At 35.9% G+C, this 21,372-nt stretch overlaps 1 protein-coding gene across 7 annotated transcripts in view; it reads right to left on the reverse strand.

The window, feature by feature from the left end:
- Window positions 1-2,443: 2,443 nt before the first annotated feature.
- The window catches only part of CCDC91 (coiled-coil domain containing 91), a 562,122-nt gene continuing 543,193 nt past the window's right edge, over window positions 2,444-21,372 (reverse strand). For 4 of the 7 annotated variants that reach the window (XM_065672375.1, XM_065672360.1, XM_065672351.1 and 1 more), the window contains exon 13: window positions 2,444-3,615. In XM_065672375.1, the coding sequence (XP_065528447.1) occupies window positions 3,493-3,615 (123 nt within the window). In that variant the 3' untranslated portion in view covers window positions 2,444-3,492. Of the gene's footprint in view, window positions 3,616-13,922; window positions 14,031-15,293; window positions 15,401-16,202; window positions 16,378-21,372 lie in introns of those variants that run through there. The other 3 variants (XR_010610982.1, XR_010610984.1, XR_010610983.1) reach the window with 3 other exon arrangements.

Below are 21,372 nucleotides of genomic sequence, written 5' to 3' on the forward strand. Positions count from 1 at the left end.
GATAACTGTACTGACACTATATCATACATGATCCGAAAGTGAGCATAAAGTTTATCTGTCCCCGTGCTGAACAATTTTTATTGGTGGCTATTTCCTGCTAGGAAACAAAATGAAATCTTACTGTATATTCCATCCATCCAAAGGGTGGGAAAATATGTAACTTCAATCATGTGGACATAGAAAATATATGGTGGAAGAGGAGGATCTAAAGTGCTATAAGGGAGTTTCAGCATGAACACAAATTAGGCTCTTTAAGGTCATGACTGCATGGATAATTTCAGACAGTCAGGAATTAACATAGCAATTTACCGAGCTGACAGGACATGAGGCAATTTTTGATCAGAAGCCAATGTAAAGATGCAGGAAAATCTCAGAAAAATACTAATGGGATCTCAGACTCTGGAATGACTACTGCTTATTCTTTGTTCTGCTTTCTTATGATGGAGTGAAGGAATTCAGTGCTTCAAGGAATTCAAGCGACATTTGTCAATGAGATTCTCAGAACAAAGCAAAAATTCAAATATTCCCATATCTTAACTATACACAACATACAAAAAGTCTTTGGCAAATGATTCTTTCTTTGTTAATGACTTGTACACACATAGTCTCAGAGCTAATCTGGAATTCTAAAAGGGAAGCAGATAGGAGCGAACAGAAAGATACAGAAATATAGCATAAATGTGTAAGACTGTAAAATATCACAATGTTTGATATTAAATTATTAAACTATTAGTTACAAATCCCACTGTTTTGATCTTCTCTGTTGTAGACCATCAAGAAGTGTTAAAATAGAAAGGGCCTGACACCAATAAAAGACGTGTATATACACATATATATTATGTGTGTGCTTCTATATACACATATATATTATGTGTGTGTATACATATACACAAAGACATTATATACACTGCATCTACTGTTACCCTGTCTTTTTACATATGTATGTAATCATATATATATAAAACGTGCATTATACGAGCTTTGGCGATGTTCTAGACTGCAGACTCACTGGCTTGAACATTCTAGTTCTTGCATTTTGATTATAAGGATTCGTTCTAGGATTCTTGTTTCTCCCATCACCCTTGCCAAAATTGTTACATAGCTCAGAGGCACACAAAGTTCTACCCTGTAGGTCTTGCCCATGTTCTCATATATTGTTTTTCTGTCTGTATGTAGGAATAAAAAAAAGAAAACTTCCAGGAGCTAGATTGGGTTCTCCCCGCCTTCATCTCCTCTCAGATTTCCACAAACTGTATTCTTCTATGGTTATGCAGAAATAATGGAAAACAAAACTAAGCTTTAGATCTTTGGATGCTATGTGTGGAAGGTGGAGGTTATTGCATGCTATAAAGCTTGCATACTGGATAGGTCTTTTTCTGCTGGATAACTAAATTTCTCCCGAGACATGGCAGTTTTGAATGCAATCCAAGCTCCTAACCTCATCTTGCATGTCTGTGGTCTAATTCAGCAGTTTTGCTTGCAGGGTGGAGAGAAAGACTAAAGCACTAAAACTATCAAAAGGTTAGAAAAAAATACCTGCAGTAACAATCACAACATTCAAAGGCTGAGATTAAACAATATGTGATGTTCTAATGGGAAAGATGCACCACAGTTCGTCCAGTGAAATCTTTCTGACTCCAATCATAAGCTTCTCCGAAAAGTGCTTTTATATACTGTTGCAAGTCAGAATACAAGTTCTTTAGCTGGAGAATGCTGATATACCACTAAAGATCTGGATTTGATGAGGAACACTTTCAGGTCTTCAGTAAAAAGGAATACTGTTTCATGCACAGGCCTAGAAGTCAAAACAAGAATGAAGTTCACCTAGGAATCTGCTCATGCCACATTTCCACAATTAGACGTAGACTGTGAGACAGCATTAGATAATCAATTTCATTTCACACTGCCTTTACTTTCCAAAAAGCCCCATTGAGACATCTGTGCTACCTTAGCTGCAGCTGGTAACAACAAAATTTTCACTGACTTGGTGAAATAAATAAGTAGTTGACTCATTAGAACTAAAGTAGTTTTTGGTCTGCCAGAAGTAATGGAAACTTATCAACCAACCAAGAAATATCAGAAAGAAGCCTGGATTTTCATCCATTTGTAGGGTGAGGCCATCAGCTTGTAAAACCAGCATTATTTACTTCTTCAGTGAACTTCCTCATACAGAAGATAAAACCTTTGGTTTTCATGATGAAAATGAAGCAGAGAAAATATTTATATACAAAAATAAATTCTCTGCAATACATATTTCATACTGCCAAATACACATGCAACCATTTGGTGCTTCCTTGTTGTTATAAAAAAGTGATTTACGAAAAGTGACTGCTGATGCAAAAAAAACCAGCCAAACAAAAAACCCCAAACACCACTGAATAACGTGAACCACACTAAAAATGCCCGTAAGTTTCCCATTGAATCACAAGCTCACCATAAGAGATATAATTCTCAGTTTATTTACATCCCTAAGCACAAACACTTATTTCCTTATTTCATTCAGAAATCTTTTATAACTAAGGCGCCAAATCTACAATCAATAGAGTGTAGGCACAGAAATTTCCCTCCATACTGCATTTAGCAAGCCTAGAAAGACCTACAACTTGATCCAAAGCCCAATAATGTCATTGAGGAGTTTTTCTGCTTCCTTCAGTGGGTTTAGAAAGGGCATCTGAGGTCAGGAAGCTGCACTCCTTATTCTGTCAGAAATTCCACTGAGGCAGTACAGTATCAGTCTCCACATAATTACATACATCTTCCTGAAACTGAGGTCAGGCACATTAATCGTACTTTCATGAGAAAATTACTTTTGGAATCAAACTAGCTTTGTAAAACAGAAATAAAATACATATTATACATTGGTTATGGCAATGTTTTGCACTATTCCAAAGAGATGCACTTTTTAAACTTTCCTACTACTAGAGCTGGAGTTGTTTATAAACGATTAAAGAAATGCCCACAAACACTCTTAAGTTTCAGGACTGATTTTTCTGTTATACATCAAAATTAGGAAGAAATAAGAAGCTCCTCAGGCTCACCTGAAGAAATGCACTTGGGCATATAATTTGGAAAGAGAGAGATGTATTTGTATCAAGTCAGTTAAATGTTTTTCACCATTTTTTAAAATATCAAAAATGCTGATAAACTACATCAATACGATGACAAATTTGAAAGAGACACAACAGAAATGTTTTCATCATTACTGCCATTATCTAGAACTTCAATCATGGGCTAGTAGAAAACATAATGAAAGAAAAGTGATAAATAAATCCAGTTTTTTTTTTAGGGAATTTTTCCTTCCCATATTTGCAATCCAATAATAGTAGTAAAATAAATAAAGAAAGAATATAATCACAAATATTTCTATCAAGCATAGTTTCAGATCAATCTTGAATCAATGATACAATCCCAAAAGATTAGAATGTATTCACCATCGGCTGCATTGAGATTTAGCAAGTTCACAATCACACTGTATCAGCGGTACTGAGAATGTCAATCTCTGTTTTCCTCTGTAGTGGCTGCCTCTTCATTTAATAAAACGCCTAACTGTTTTTGTGCACATGAGAGGAAAAGTTCCAAACTATGCAGGTTTCTCTGACGGACAACTTGATCAAGCTGTTGGGATAAAAAAAAGATATATCAACTCTAAGTAAACCAGGAAACAAATGACAGTGTTTGTCAGCAAGAATTCAACCATATTCAAACCCCCAAATTCAATAACCAAATGCAACAACAACAAAGAACCAGAGTAACTTCTATGTGTGCAATTTAGTAACAATTTTTTAATGAAACATTTGAGTTTCTTCAGGATGAAATGTACGTAAGGCTAAAAGTAACCTTCCAACAGCTGTCAAATTCTACACAAGAAGTTTGGAAAAACTCAACAGCCTAGCTGCTGAACTAGATAAATCTCCACAGCATCTTTTAAAATTACAGCTATTGCTTTCATGAAAGATGCTGCTTCTGCTTTGAAACGAACACTACATATAACTGCATATTCAGAAGTTCAAAGTGTACTGTTAATATAGATGGCAGCATGTTCAAATAGCTCCCAGAGGAAAAGTGGCAATATTTTCTGCCTACTTTGTTTATTCCAGCACTTTACTAGAATCCGCTATTGTCAAACAATGTGAACTATATACTTGCAGCAAAGACAATGGCCCCTTCTTCCCCACCAAAAAGGAACAAAAGAACAAGTTTTGGGGGGTTACGTCATAGAAATAACATAAAACCATAGCTTACCAAAAGGTATTTGAATTTTATTACTATCATAACATCGATAAATAAAATACACTTCAGAATCCTTTTAATTTGAATTTGAATTAAATTTGAATTTTAAAGTTCAAATGTTAAATATCATAATTGAGAGATGTTTTCAACTTGACTATCCTTTAACTAGCTGCAAACTCAAGTAAATATATATATTACAGTGACATAGGGTTAGAGTGAAAGTAGGGGTACAAGATCAGTAAGATGAAAAAATAACACCACTCAAGAGAAAGGAAGTAATGGAATTTAGAATAAGTGCAGCTCTGTACTTCTGTCAAACTGTTGTGCACAGGTCCATAAACAATGCCTCGAACTCTAACACAAGGAAAATGCCAATGTGAAGCCACGTGGCCCTGGCAGACTAGAGCAATGAGTCTAGCAGTCTCGTGGCAATTTTATGCAAGTGATGCATTTAAAAAAGAATAAAATATATAGTGCCTCACATATCTAGCACTGACAGCTTTAATTACAGGTTTCAACAAAAACTCTGATCCCATAGTATCATTCTGCACATGTACGCACATCATTCAGCAGCTGATCAAACAGTCACTTGAACGGAGATCTTGTTTTATAACAGATATACTCTGGAAAAATATTATTACAGAATGCAAAGCAAAGTTAGTGTTACCTTCCCACTTTACTTTGAATATGCACTCAGGCTATAGCTGTAGTGCTGTGATTGAATACACAAAGGGAAACATTTTTATGACCCTGTCCTTTGCTGCTCTTTAAGTTCTTCTAACATGGAAAACCAGGCTCCGGTAGTTTGTGTATTTTGGTATTTTGCTTCAACAGAGATGAATGTGTCAAATCTAGTCACAAGCAGAATACACACATAGTTTCTAGAAGCCACACAAACATAAAACTCTCCTTCAGTAACATGTTTGCATGTACTTCTGCACATTTCCAGCTGTTCTGCAAATTTTTACATCTCTTACCGAAAGCAGACATTAGTGCTCCACACATAGCCCCATGTGAACCTAGCCCACTGATTTACAACAGATTTTAAAGCAAATCTAGTTCAAATAAATTTCAGAAAAGTCTGCTCTTGATATATTTAAGTATATAATAGTATATAATAGCTGCTACTGACAAGAGGATGAAAGACTTGGAAACAACAAACCAAGCTCTAAGGAAGCTGTATCTAGAAAAGACAGTCTAGAACAAATGAACAACATAAAGGCCCTGCTGTGGTGATGCATTTTTTCTGATTTGAAAGGTATCTTGCTGCCTTTCTTCCCTCTGGTCCAAAATATAAAGAGCATTTTGCACGGAGAAGCTTGCAGATGTTTTTGTGCTCCTGATCCATATTCCTCTGAGGAATGGGCAGATATAGTGTAATTCACATATTATCATCTGTTACATTTTAGCAAAGAACATGAGAAGCCTCTTTCTCTAAATGTCATCAAATTCTGTTGCTTCTGGTAGATATACCAGTTGGAGTAGCTGAGCATGAAACTGATTTTCAATGGCTTCCTTTTATTGCATGTTATATCATCTATACTCCTAGACAGTTTTTTACTGAGCTTTGACCAAGAGCGTTGGTTAAACTGTTTTCTTTTCTTGCAGCCTTTCCTTGCATATTCTGCTTTGAAAAGATCAAAGTAGCTTGCCAGATGTGTGTTCTGATGTGCTGCCATTAACTTGCTTTACCAAGGCAGCAATCTCAATTGTATATGGCTAAATTTATTTCACCAAGTACTAACATAAATGTTTAATGTGTGCAGTGATTGGCTGCAATATGAACAAAACAGAATTTCTTGGGGCTTGAGAAACATTTTAAAAGTCTCAAATGAATTAAGTATGCATTTAAGGAGTCTTTGCTGAACTCAAGTGGTTAGTTGGTAGTCTCCCTTTGTGCATAAGAAAAGTTTATTGGCTGTAAAGAGTTTATATAAATTCAGCAACATGCAAATTTGGAATTCAGTTGCCCCTTTTCTACTCTATTTATGTATAAACTTTGCCTTGAGCTGTGCATCTTAACATTCTTTCATGCTACAGTAAATGACAAAACACTGAAAGGATTTGGGATTTCCACATAACACAAAAAGGGAAGCAGCAAAATGATGCTGGCTTTGAAAATTGCACATGCGAATGCATTCATGAGAACATTCCCATTAATGGACAGATTAGCTGGGAAATACAAACTAATCTAACGAAGCTTTGTTATATAATGTATTGTTTAATGAAGTGTTAGGAGTGGACACATTTTTTTTTGACCAGTGCCTCAACATTGCTGTGCTTCTGCATGCATAACATGCCATGAGATGTGAAAATATGTAAAGTAAGGCATTTTACATCTTGTTTTTCTAAACAGTCTTTCCTCTATATTTTTAGGTCCTGTTCACTTCATGGAATGATCTCATTATTTAAACAAACATAAATGGACATCTGGCAAATTCCAACTGAATATGACTCATATGCAAATGTAGTCTGTATGAATAACATTTTAGGGATGAAGCATTCACACAACCAAATCAACCTAACTGTTCTAGTTCTAAAAATAATAAAAAATACACTGTGTTGGCCCAGATCTACCACGAGAAGGCAATTTTCTACATCACACCACCACTGTTGCTATTGCTAATCAATGTTTTTCTTCCATCATATGAAGCCTACCCAGCTGAAAGTTCCCAGTTCTGTACATTGTGTCCTACTGGCACAGCTTTAATCAGCTCAAAGTTTTAATGTTACAGGATCACAGAACGGTTTGGGTTGGAAGGAATTTTCAAAGGTCATCTTGTCCAACTCCCCCTGCAATGAGCAGGGACATCTTCAACTAGATCAGGTTGCTCAGAACCACACTCAACCTGGCCTTGAGTGTTTCCAACGATGGCCCATTCATCACCTCTCTGGGTAACCTGTGCCAGTTTCTTACCACCCTCAAAAAGAGCTGATAAATAATTCTTTAAAAACAAAATATTATTCACAACTTCCCATGGGCAGGCAGATGTTCAGCCATCTCCAGGGCAGCAGGGCTCCATAACGTGGCAGTTACTTAGGCAGACAAACGCCATCACTTTGAACGTCCCCTCTTCCTTATTCTTCCCCTGGCTTTACATGTTCCTGAACTTCAATTATTTTAAGTTACTGAACAGTATCTTTTTAACTCTGTACAGATTTATTTGTTTATTAAGAAATGAAATTCCCACAGTCATTGAGACATTCATTTTCCAAAAACGAGCTGATTCTTGAAGGGTATTCTAACACATTCACTGCTGTATTTTCCCTTCTGATTAAACCTTCAGCTCATTTTTGAAGTCTAAGTGTTATTCCACCATCTTTCTGCCTCAAGATGACTCCGTCTGTGGTCCTACATCAGTCACATCCCTAGACCACCCAGAATAGTGTGCCTTTGAGAAATGCAAGGCATGCCCTGAAGGGAGGCATGGGCCTCAGCAGAACTCATATCACTGAATAAAGAATTTGACTTGGGAATGAAAAGCTACACATAATTGTGCAGAATACTGCCACCAGGTGACTGCCTTCCTCCCAGGCTGCTCTATTTTACTTTAAGTCAATCCATCTTGCCTGGTATAGCTTCATAAACTCATAGCTCAGACAAAAGTTAGTAATTATTCTTAGCTCTATGTTTTCTTAGCTTTCATCATACAACTTATATTTTCCATAAATTGGAATGGAAGTCTACACAGCTGGTGTCTAAAGTAGAAAATAGCTCCTCTATTGAATATTGTCCAACCCATTAGACATTTCAAATTGCTAGAAGAGAAACCCAGTCAGAACTCTATAAATAACTACTACATGTCAGAATTATATTATCCATTACTAGTAACTAATAAAATATCTTATGGAAAATATAATTTTAGGTTTAGCTGAATATTTACGGCTGAAACTGTGATCTCACCATACTAAAGATATGTTTTGCTATTCATCTCGCTGTGGCCTGAAGTTCACCCAGAAAAGTGAAGAAAGCAAAATTCATGTTACATACGGCTTTTCAATTTTCACTTTTGTATAAACATTAAGATGTTTGAAAGTGTATTTTTGAAAACTATTTCTTACATAATATTCCAATGAAGAAAATGCTGTAGAAAATGATAGCTACATTTATACAAATACATACTGAACTATTTACTTGTACTTCAAGTGATAATCTGATGAGTAACGTATTGAAATGCAGTTCAGCTCACTATTCTGGCTCTGCAATACTAACATGAGTAAAAGTTGCAATCTTCTTTTTATCATGAGATTCAATAAATAAAATGACCAGAGATTAAAAAAAGAGCAAATTTGTTTAGTAAAAAGTTCTTAATTTTACTTCTATTACTGGCATTTTTAATGGTTGATCACACATATGTACACTGCAAAATAAGTACAAAATAATCATGACATTTTAAAATTATGAAGCAGTTTCCCATAAAGATTGTAAAATCAGAAACCAGCTTTTGAGTGCTGCTGATTCCTCATGAAACTCATGCAAAGAAGTTCATCAAGAAAACATTCTATCACAGTATGTTTATATTCATCTACAAAAGAGGGGGTGTCAGTGGCGGAGGACTTTAAATCTTGGAAAGTATCCTTATCACTCAAAGAAAATCATGCAAAGACAGGAAATTCAAATGCAAAATGAATGTTTTGAGGAACTGAAAACAGAGTTTCATATGTAAGAGAATGTGTTCGAAGACAGAGTTTGGCAGCTCTCGATTAGTGAGGCTGATATAAAGGCTTTCCATTTATTTAGTGTTATAAGTAGCTACTTGTTAGTTGTTGAATAGGATTCATTGCCAACACAGTTCTTTGAAGCTGAATATTGATTTGCCACAAATCAGTATCAATGTGTATAATTGTTTATACACATCATCATGGCACCATTACATTTTTTTCAAAGCACTAGTAGTAAACCAACATATTTCCTGTCCCCTTGTTTCAGAAGAAAGGGAACATGTTAACACTGTAGGTAAAAGGAATCATGATTTTCTTGTAATATTTGTGCACCATTCACGGTGCAAAAAGATCCACTGAAATAGGCTAATGCAACTTAGTGTTAGGATTCTACACTGGATATTGGCTAACAGACCTAGCATTCAGCAGAACGTTACGGTGTAAGTACAGTAACCCTAAATGTTATCTCCTATTTTGAATGGTAGATGCCCCTATTTGAGGAAAAGTCAAAGATGAAGGGTTTGTTTGGTACAATTTTTATCATGTTTAGAGTTTGCTAGGTTTTCCCCCCATCCCCACAACTTACTCACACTAGTTAATGAGGCTCATGTGATTCTGAAAGATTTTGTAGTTGTAGAAGTTCAGTTATGTGATTATATTTTCTAGTTAAACTATGGGCTCAGAACACTTCCCCGGTGCACTAACATGAATGTTTCCACAGAGATTTAACAAAAGGCTTAAAAAAAATTTCCCTAGCACATTAAATAGACCATATAAAAAAAATATTACGTTGAGGAACCTGCAAATCTGAGAGTTGGATGAGGAAACAATGAACTACTTCCTCTCATTTCTATAATGGATGAGAAGGAAAACAGATCCATCTGGTACATATGTGTAGCAGAGCTTATTTTAGAGTTAATCCCAGAACAGCACATTTTTGTCTGTCCACCTGTGAATTTCTACTATTGATAACACTTACTACGCATATAAAAAAAAAGGTTCTTCATGGCTGTAATTTATACAGTATATGCTACATATTAGAAAGCCATCAGTGTTCAAGACTGAACCTCCAGGAAAGAGTGATGTTTAATAAATTATATTGCCATGTGAAAATCTTTCTTTCTCTTTAAATAAACAATGCTGCAACTTCTAAACCTTAAGGATTTTATGCTCTGAACTTGATCAGTGAAACCATTAAAATAATACCATATGCTGGACACATCTTTAAAACAGATTTGCCTAGTTTGCTGAACGTGGTGGGAAAACACCCTGTCAACCCTCTCAGAATCTCTACTGTCTCCCAGCTGAACACAGAAATGTAAGAAAATACTGACTTTCCTTCATATACATAAGAGAAGGAAATTTGCTTTCAATCAAGGAAATGAGACTGAGTGCATAAAGGAACTAAAAATGTTTGCAGCACCTGCTCAGACTACTGTAGAAGGTGAAAAATGGACATTATATAAACATACAAAAATAACAATGGAAACATTTATGTGTAGAAACACATGAGTAATCTCTGGGGTGACCTCCCTACTTAACAGATTCAGAACACAGGATTCCTTGACCAAGCTATTTAAAGACTACTGCCATAGACTAAATATGTAGAGTTACCATAATTGCTACTATAATCCTGATTGGTCTAACAATCAGATTCAACACACGTAAGAGACACATACAGAAATATATTCAAACAGTACTCAGGCATCTGAATCTCTCATATGATGAAATGCACTTATGTAATGTTACAAATAAGGCCCTGAAGCTGCAAATTTTGGATGCAGGCAAAACTAACCACAATAGGCCCTCTCCCACTATTAAAGTCAGATAGAAGTCAGATGTGACAAGAAATCTTACTGATTTTTTAAATTTTCCAAAATAAAAATTTTTGCAAAAACTTGCTGAACTTTTAGAAAGCAAGCGTCTTCCTTAATATCAGATGCATGGTAAATGTTGATGAAATGTAAGTACAAAGTCACATTTTTTTAATACTGATCTTTACTTCTCACTGTTGAGAAGGAACATTCCACTGTACATCTATCAACATGCACTGCCTATGACTGTTCTTTCCAAGATCATAGGATTTTACAATGTTGACAGGAAAGCTACAGGGAATTGTGAAGCTACTAAAATTCACTTCTATTTACAGGCATTGCAACAAAGTACACTCTGCAATTTTTGGTTCCTTCTTATAAGGAGACCTCCACTAAAACACACACTGTGTGCCAGTATGTCCTGCTTCTCCTTCTAAATAAAAACCAAACAAACCAACAACAAAGAACACCCCCCCCCAACAAACAAAATTCCAAACCTGTAACACCTACCTAAATCTTTATCACCTAGGTATATCACCTACCACCTTTCATCGTTCTCTTTTTTTGATGATTGAAGAGTATTAAATAGACTTCTTAAAAACCAGGAAAGCAAAGATCAGTTCCACTACTAAAATAAACAACAACACAATTAAATCTGGTACCTGTACATGAAATGAAAAATGTATATATTTGAATTAATACAAGATTAAAACAGGGAATTAATTTGCAGACTGCTTTTAATGATTTATAGACTACAGGCTCAGTAACACTGGCTTAGACTGGGCTGTTTTCAAATAAGCCTAACTTCCCATGTGTTATGCCAGACAGGATCAATTAATATTTTCCACTGGGCAAAATATTTTGAACTGGTTGTGAGAATGAAAAAAACCCCACAAAAAGCAAATGGCAAGAAATTACTTGAGACAGACACAAATCACAGATGCTGATCATCCCTAATTTGTTCAAAACACTTTAATGTTATCTCTGTTGATACTCATTATCTTAAGTCTCATTATATTTCTGTGAATGCTATTATAATTGTTTAGCAAATGGAGCCATGCAAGTGAATCTGTGCTGTATGTCTTCCTGAGCAAGATCTGATTCTAACCCAGCATGGAACTCATCAGTGCCTGCAAAATCTCTAAAAGGAATCTGGTTAGCATTTGGTTCTGGAAAGTATCTGTATAGCTTCTGATACACACTAGATTCCAGTCTCCACAAGGTAGGCACAAAGCAGAAGACTAATTACAGTGTAATCTAAGGGCAAAATTCATCAGATCAACTCCTCTGATATGGAAGAAGGAACTAGAAATATACAACAGCACCTAAATAAAGGATCTGTAAGCGACTAAGACTGCTTTCTAGCCAGGCTTGTCAGATCCCGAGTCTTCATAGACAGCAGAAGTCCTTAATAGGTTTGGTTTGTTTGGGTTTTTGTTTTAATCTTGTTTTAAGTGCCCAAGTCAGTCTTAGGCACCATCACATGCTGCTTTAATATGGCTACCAGTGACTTGGCAGAGATTATACAGGGCTTCTGTGGAGCTTCATAACCACAAATTACCATCTTTCCAGGAAAGTGCTTGAAAACTATCAATCAGACTGCTTCCTGAAAAGCAGGATTGGGTGATAAACTGAGTACCAAAGATCTGCTTCATTTTTCAGTATGTATACATGTTCCAAATTAATCCAGGCTAACCATGTTTGGTTAAAAGCAGTATAACTACTGTTCCATTGTCATGGGTGATGTCTAAATAACTATATCTAAAGTGATTCTTCCTTAGTAGGAGATTCACCCTGAGAACAATTTCCTTGCCTCTAAGAAGAAATACAATGGTTGGTTAATAATACACATCACAGAGAATCACTATTTTAGACTGGGAAGTGAAAAACAATAATATATAAAACCTGAAACTACAAATAACACAAGGAATCAGATCATAGTTATTCAATTTAGATATCAAGGAGACTGGAATATATCATGATTATCTGAAGGTTCTTGTGAAATTGTGATACTACATCCCACTAGCTATCTCTAAAGAAAAGCGTCCCATAACAACACACTGGAGTTTGGTAACATACTGAACCAGCATGAGAAATATCTTAGTTTTGAGGAACACTTGATATAACAGTCTTGTTTCCAGTTTTCATTTTAAAGAAACTTTAATTGTAAGATGTGACAGGATGAAATAGTATATTCTTGAAGGTATAGGCAAAGATGATATTCACATGAAATACAGCTATCTTTCTAAAATCACCATTGTATATTAAAGTCAATGGATTCATACAAAGAAATTCAACATGGAAAATCAGCCTGTAGTGAATCTGTGACAAATTTAGCATAAAGTCAGTGTTAAGCATATATGCATTAAAATAAATAATTAAGCATTAAGATTCTGGGAACAGAAAATTAGTTTACTACTATTCAGACAGGCATTTTTGAGACCACAGTTACTACAGGACTTCAGCACTGAGAGGATTGTAGCTTTTGCTGATACTTTTTACAGACAGACACATTTTACTGGAAACCTCAGTTTGGAATTTGAAGCCAAACTACTGCAGCAAAATTCAGGACAGCTGCTGGAGAAGCACTTCATAAAGCTGCAGCTGCAACAATATCATCAAAGACAAGACCTCCTTGTTTCAAAACATACACAGATTGAGCACCCATGGCTCTCAGCAGGTCATCACACCACCACAAGCAGAAGATTCTAAAGAAGTCACCAGAAAAACATGATAATCTGCAGGCTTTATGTTCTACACAATTCCAAATTACTGCCAGCCAGAACAACATGAGCATAGGATATTCCCCAAAAGCTATTCTGCTTTTTTTCCAAATGCAGGTTTGTATTAAGGCTTGGCAGTGAAATAACACCACCAAGGACATAACCACCACAAATAAAAGAGTAGGTTTTTGCTTTTAGCAATATCTTATTTTATATTATTAAAAAAAACAAAAACCGAAGTTGTTGCTAAGCGGTGGGGTGGGGGGCAAGGGAAGGAAAACCACACTTGACAAATTATGAGTCAGTAGTCTGCATCCAAGGCAGAAAAAGAGCTTATGTACATATTAACTATATACATAAAAGTAACTGAAGCACCTTCCAACTCATAGGTAAAGGCTGCTTAGTCTTTTTATCATTCATGATAATTTGAATATGAAAGGTAAACAGCAAATCGAGGAAACTGCTTCGTGTTGCCTCATCTATCTACTCTTACTTTTGCTGTAGGTAAGAAAATCAGCTTCTTTGTATGTTTCTGTAGCTTCACAGACAACTTGATTAAGTTTCAAACTTTGATTCCACTGGCTTTGCTGCAGGAATCCAACTGCAGGACATAACCATAAGAACGATTCATCAGAACACATCTGGTAAGTGCAACTTTCCAGTTTATTTTTTTAAATCAAAATTCAGTGGAAGGATAAACCAGTAAAACAAAAAGACATACCTGAGAAATAGAGCAAAGAAGCTACAGGATTTGGTATAAAAACAGCTTGAAAAAATCTGCATATAACTAGTTCTGAAAGGTTTCAAATAATTCCCCAGCTAAAAAACCAACAAAAATGTAAGCAGATAAAACAGAATAAACCATACTTAGGCACAAAGTTATCTACTGATTCGTGCACTGAACAAAAGGAAAAATTAACACCCTATCAAAACTGAACAGGCAAGAGCATCTGTTGAGTTATGGGACTTTGTGGTGTCCCTGCAATTACTCTAGGTTTACCCTATTCTTGTACACAGAGAAATTCTACAGACCACAACTTTTCATTTTTATTTAAGATGCTGCAAGTTCTGGATCTTCACAACACAGATCTGGAGACCACAAGAGTGTCCTTACTTGTCATGGAAACACAATGAAAAAGAGAGTTCTGTGTTCTGCCCTATTCTCTTTGGGGGCTCCAGTTCTATTGCAATTAAAATGGTATCACAGAAATCTAGGGATGGAAAAGGCCTTTTCCCAGCTTCTGATCTTCGCACTGAGGACTCACACTAATGTCAGAGAAACAATTGCCTCTTCTCTCTTGCAATTTGACAGCCTTGCACGTGCATGCCAAAATGCCTTTACTAAGCATATCCATCACTAACTTTCCAAGACTCTTTAGGATCCCCTTGGTGCCAAGAGAATAGTACAGCAGGGACTTGCAAAAGGACAAAAAGTTGGCCTATGACTAAGAAAATAAAATTGCAGATGATTGTTTAGCTTTAATTAATCCAAGTTGATCATATTGAACTGATTAAACTTTGCATGTATGTCATGGTTTAAGCCCAGCCTGTCACTCACAAACCATGCAGCTGTTCGCTCACTCCCCCCCCTTTCTCCCCCCACTCCCAGAGGGATGGGGAGGAGAAGTGAAAGAATGTAACTCCCACAGGTTGAGATAAGAGCAGCCCAGTAACTAAGGTATAACACAAATCACTACTGCTACCACCAATAATAATAATGATAAGGGAAATAACAAGGGAAGAGAATAAAACTGCTTACCACCCGCTGACTGACACCCAGCCCAACCTGAGCAGTGATCTCGCCCCTGCCAGGTAACTGCCCCCAGTTCATATAGTAGGCATGATGTGCTGTGGTATGGAATACCTCTTTGGCTAGCTTGGGTCAGGTGTCCTGTCTCTGCTTCCTCCTGGCTTCCCCTCATCCCTGGCGGAGCATGTGACTCAGAAAGTCCTTGGTCAGAGTAAACATTACTGAGCAGCAAGTGAAAACATTGGCGTTATCAGCGCTGTTCCCAGGCTGAAAGTTAAAACCACAGCAATGCACCAGCTACTAAGAAGGAGAAAAATGACTGCTACTGCTGAACCCAGGATGATGTAGTACACAGCAATGTGGATTGCACCAACTTAAAAATTTATAACTGCTGCTGTGTTACCAAAATACCTAATTATATGTATTCTAAATGTCTCAATTAGGAAATGTCAGTGAAATACAAATCATAGGAATACAAATTTGGTTATCAGCATACAGATGAGTTTCAAAGAAAAAGACTGAAAATGAATAAACTTTTTATTTTAACACGAATGACAAAATCCTCATCAGTACTCCTCAAAGCATTCACTTCTTCAGTCTAATAGAATAATATATGTTTAACCTCCAAAGTTCAGCTGACTTAACTTTCTCACTAGGATAGTAAAATATGGGAATTCATGCTCATTCACACACAAGGATCCATAGGTTTTTTTTTTTTTTTTTTGGTTGCTTTTTTCTTTTTTCTTTCCTTTTCTTAGTCAATCTAATGAAAATGCCTGTGGGCAAGAGTCACAAGTTGCATGAAAAATGAGCAATTCCACACATGTAATTAAGAACATTGACTTTTTTTCTCTACTTAATCTCAAAACAGATTTTGTGAAAGATTTAGAGAATGCAAAATAACCAGTCTCAAGACAAATGATCTGTTTAGAATTCTCAGATTTCCAGAAGTACTGTGTAAATCACTGTTCAACTGTAACATTGAAGGAAAAGCCAGGAACCATTCAGGAGAGCCTCACTTACATGGGACAGGAGGTGTCTAAGGATGCATCACTTCCTCCTGTCAAACAAAGCCTTCCTAATGGACAATAGAAAGAAATATGGAAGTCTTCTGTTTTCTTATCAAATACTTGCAGAACAGAGGGACCCTGGATGACAGATGTTGCATTTCCCTGCACCTCAGGTGCAGCTTCATCACCTCACGATATGAAAAACAACACCAGTATCCACTGTTAGATACATCTGGGTGACATTAATACAGTGTACACTGCAAATCTTTATTAACGTGAACGGTGTATATCCACAGAGCAAGTTGAATGATTATGTGATTGCAGACCAAATCCAAAGTCAATATACCTGTTACAGTAATTATAATGATGCACACTGAATTAAAAATGCAATACATCTAAATCACAAGAGTAGTTTTGAAATAGTGTACTAACTGGTCATCTCACTGTTGAACATTATAATTCATCCTGTTATTTTTTTTCCCTTTTGGCTTTGATAGCATAATATTTTCTCAGCAATAACACCACTTGATTTTAGTTTCAGCTGGAATCTCACCTGACTAATCTTGGTCTTTGTAGATTTACACAGTGAGGCACAAAAGGATATATGAAACAGTTTAAAGTTAAGAACTTCAAACTCTGGCAATCTTACTCTAAAGTAACTGCAAAAATCATACAATAGATTACATATGTAGTTTCAATTAAATTGCTTTCAGCAGCATAAATGATTACTCAGGGAGTTTGAAAATTATTATTTTGGTTATTTAACAATTTTCTTTGGATTTTAATGAACCTAGGTAATTGACAGAGAACTGTACTTCCCCCACCCCCCTTTGCAGTTTTAAGGACTATAAATACTATAATTTACAGGAAATTAAAAATTCTCTTAAATGCATGATGTTTCAGTATTGAAAAGTGGCAGAAAAATGCAGAAAAATCTATAAAGATCTATAAATTGGAATACTGTATTCCTCCATCAGAAACTACAGTTTAATTTTAATATTTAGAAACAGTAATTTCAAAGCTTATGAAGTACAGGAAAAAATGTTAAGTTTCTTCTGTAATGCTACTTCTGTATCACATACAGAACATTGCTCCAGTATGCCTTATTCACAGAAGAGAAAAAGAAAAGCCAGGTGCACCAACTTATCTTACACTACAACTTTACATAAATCCCTTACTTAATCCATTGGATTTATAGTGCTCTTTGAGTTGGGTAAAGGAGCAGTGTGAAAATGCTCTTAAAGCCTCAATGTAAATGTTTCTTTAATCCTATTAAAGCCACAAAACAGGCCCAGCTGAAGGAGGAGGAAACTGAGCTAAGGAACTCTGAGTGACCCCATCACTACTGTCTCTCTTGGCACTGACCTGTTGGTCACAAGTTCATCCTAGGCATGGCACAGATGTTCTGACATCAGGCTGATTCAGGACATCAATATGTGGACACCTATATCATGTATGCACATACCAGACTGTGATGTGTTTTGTAGTGACATGAAGTTTTGCATGGAAATTTAAAGCTGAATTATTAAAATAGTGAATATAGAAATAAAAGACAGGATTAAATGTTTTTCAATGTGACTTTGTTGCATTACACAGAACTTTATGTTCCCCAAACATGACATTAAATTCAGCCAAAAATGATACAGCTTTATTGCTTTTCTTTTAAAGTCAGAAGAGGAAAAAGTTGAAAGAAAAAACATTCAAGGTGACACCACACGTTAAAAACTGGGAAACTGGTCTGTTAAAATGTGTTGGTGGTAACATTTAGGGTTTGGACTCTCATTAATGTGGCCCCAGGGAAAATATAAACACTCTTTCTGAAATTAAATCTCCAGTTTGCCCACCGCAGTCTTGTTTTCAGCTTCAGCAGCTGGCACGTCAGCCTGCAATTGAGGCCTTGCATCAAATGCCAAGCCAAACATTCAGGAACAAGAATGGTAATGACACCCTATTTTGTTTTAAGTCATATTAAAATATAGCAAATATTAAAAAAAAAAATCACTTATTTGGATTAATAACTTAAAAGAAACTGATTTTCATAACCTCTCCCACTTGCACTTGTCTTCAAATAATAAACCTTCAGTGGAAAGCTGTGCTTGATGCTTGAAATCAAGCACACTTGCAAAACAGTAACATGTATCAAAATTCTGATTGTAACTAACTCTGAATGGCATAAGTTTTACCTTCAAGAATTAAAAAAAAAGTTCTCTGATGAGTGATTTTGCAAGTGACAACACAGATCAATAAATGACAGTCACCAATCTGTAACACAAGTCAGGGTCCTTCCTATTCACACTAATATATATATTGTGACAGTACAGAAGGCTACTGCTGAAGTCTTAGAAAAGAGAGGGGAAAAACTAATAGCTGGAACAGCACATTCTCAACTTGAATGCAGTGTATTCAGGAAAAAAAGGAATACTGGAGAGAATTTAAACTGATGCTGGTATGCAGTGTTGCAGTAACAGGGTTATGATTTGGAGGTGCTTTCCGTTAATAACGTTGTTTTCAGATTACTTTTTACAATCACAGACAGTTTCAGCTACCAGGCAGGCATCTTATTTCTTTTCTACTGTACTGAAACTGGGAAAATGTATGACTTTAAGGTACAGTCCAAGATGAGCTGACCCTCTGTAAATGGGTGTTATTAGGGTAAGTTCTAGTATTTTCCAAATATTCCAAGTATTTTTCAGAAAAGAGCTAAAATATTTCCAGTTCTAGTTACATAGTAAACAGCTATGCTGACTGTCCTAGCACATACCAGACCTCGTAGGGGGAACCTCCCACACATCCCACCAGCTGGACAAAACTGCTCAGAAAACACCTGGTCAGGGAAGCAAGAAATGGGCTGGAATTCTAGTCTCCCAATTTAATTGTATTATTACCAAACTAAAGGAATAATTTCTCTATACAAAGCCAGAACAGAAACTTGCCAAATTTTTCTTCATTTTACAGTAAGACAGAAATGGCTCATACTAGCTTGCCAGTGATTCCTAAATAGAAATAAAATACTGTTGTTGAAATTGGTCTTTAGTTTCCACAATACTGGAAAAAATGATCTATTATATACTAAACCCCCAAAAAATCTCATTTGGATATTCGCAACTCTGAAGTGTGCAATATTGGTAAATATTAGTCAGAGAAATGCAATGGTTAGTTATGCTTTCTTCTAAAGGTTATGAGACACAGCTGCACAAATCATATGGGAACACATTGTAGTACAGTGAATTTCATTACGTTGTTTGTATCTTCACTCCCAACTTCTGTCCCTGAAACTGGGAGGGCAGTGCATTTGTGACAAGTGTCTGTGTCTTTCAGGGAATGAAAACAAGTCTGTCATTCAAATCATTACTCAAGTCCTAGCACATAAACTTTCCCCAGTTGGCCAAAATATACCCTTTAAAGTCAATGAGAGCAGTGTACAATGTAGCAGACAACATGTAACTGATTAATACAGTTTGGGTTTTTGACAGAAAACAAGCAGTAAATTTTCCTGAAGGAAGATGAATGACAATGTAAATAGGAAAAATTACAATTCGCTTGTTGGCTGGCTGTGTGGGTATTAGTTCACTAACTACAAATATAAGAAATGCTTACTTTAAATACTTATCTCATGAAGTAAATCTGTCATTTAGACAATTTCTGTAAATAACCTATTCAGCATTACATTTATTTGGTAGAAAGCTTTCTTTTTTTGTGGCTTCCGTTCTCCTATATGTGACAACTAGAAGAATTCATTTTTAAGTCTAAGCAGCTAATTGTCACAAAAATTAAAAAGTACATACATAATTGCCACAATATTAGAGTACTCCATTTTAGTCTGCTATAAACATGCAAACTATAACATACTAAACATTTTTTTGAAGCACTCAATAGCAATGCATATATAATGAATCACTGAACTATGAGACTTATAAATAACTTTCAATCTGTAGCACGGACAATAAGAACACTGGAACTGCACAAGAGAATACTTTCGCAGACCTCCATTCCACAGAACTTCCTAACATTGGTGTGATTTCAAGAGTTAACAATGCCTAGTTTTTAACAAAAGGCAACATTTAACATTTAACAAAAGGCAAACATTTGCAGATTATGTAGGAGACTGAATGTTACGTTTGAAAGAAATAGGAAGCAGAGCAAAGAATTTCCTGACCTTTCTAACAACAAATGATTGGAAACAGATCTTAGTTTGAAGTGCAGTAGTGACCAATTAACTGCTTTGATCATTGGAATTTTTATAAGATACCTGGAAATATTTTGGTTTTTACTATTATTATTTGGTCTTACTCAGTTTCTGGACAATTTACAATGACACAGTCAACACGAAAAATGACATTTCTGTCTGAAAGTTTCATATCTATTTGTAACTAGCTCCTAAGGTGACAAAAAAAAAAAAAGTGCATTTGTGAAAATTACTCAAAACACTATGCTATGTTTCTCAATTTGCCTAGTTTTCACTTGCTGAACAAAAGTGAAGGAATAACAGGAGACTGGAAGGTGAACTGTGTTACATCCCTCAGTTCAGCATGAGCCAAAAGAATGGCTAACTGCTGCACAATATAGAACCTGTCTTTACACCTTCACTGATGAGGCAGGTATTTTAGAAATTGTGAGACCATACTCTGAATAGCCAGTGGCAGAGAGGCTGGCAAACACAAACCAGGTAGGAAGCAAGTATGACAGTGATATTCTTGAATTCTCTCATGCAACTGAGAGTGGTAGATACCAGGAGGAACTAAAACCCAGCCTGAATTCTCTGGGTGGCATTTTAGTCTGTACAGATGTCTCCTCTGACAAACAAATACAACAGCAGCTTGAAATTCATAATATTTAAATGATCTGTTGTCCCACGTTAGGAGCTTAGACATTCTTTGAGCAACTGCTCTCCAGATATCCTTTGGGAGAACAAATATTCCTTGGGTCCACCTCCTGCTGATATATCATTACTATATGGTCAAATGTACCTTCACACAATTAATAAAGATAACTTTCTGGACATACTGTGATGTATTTTCTCTGGAAAAATGTGTCAGTTGACCACTAAGGGCAAGAAACTGACTGAAATATCCTGATATTCAAGAACTCTACAAAATGAATGAAAATGATGCTATTTATACAGAATCCAATGAGGATTTTGTTTCTTTGAAGATGACATTTTCATTGTTTCACTGATTTGTAAA

The sequence above is a fragment of the Lathamus discolor genome, chromosome 1 (genome assembly GCF_037157495.1).
Source record: "Lathamus discolor isolate bLatDis1 chromosome 1, bLatDis1.hap1, whole genome shotgun sequence".
Taxonomy (NCBI): Eukaryota; Metazoa; Chordata; class Aves; order Psittaciformes; family Psittacidae; genus Lathamus; species Lathamus discolor.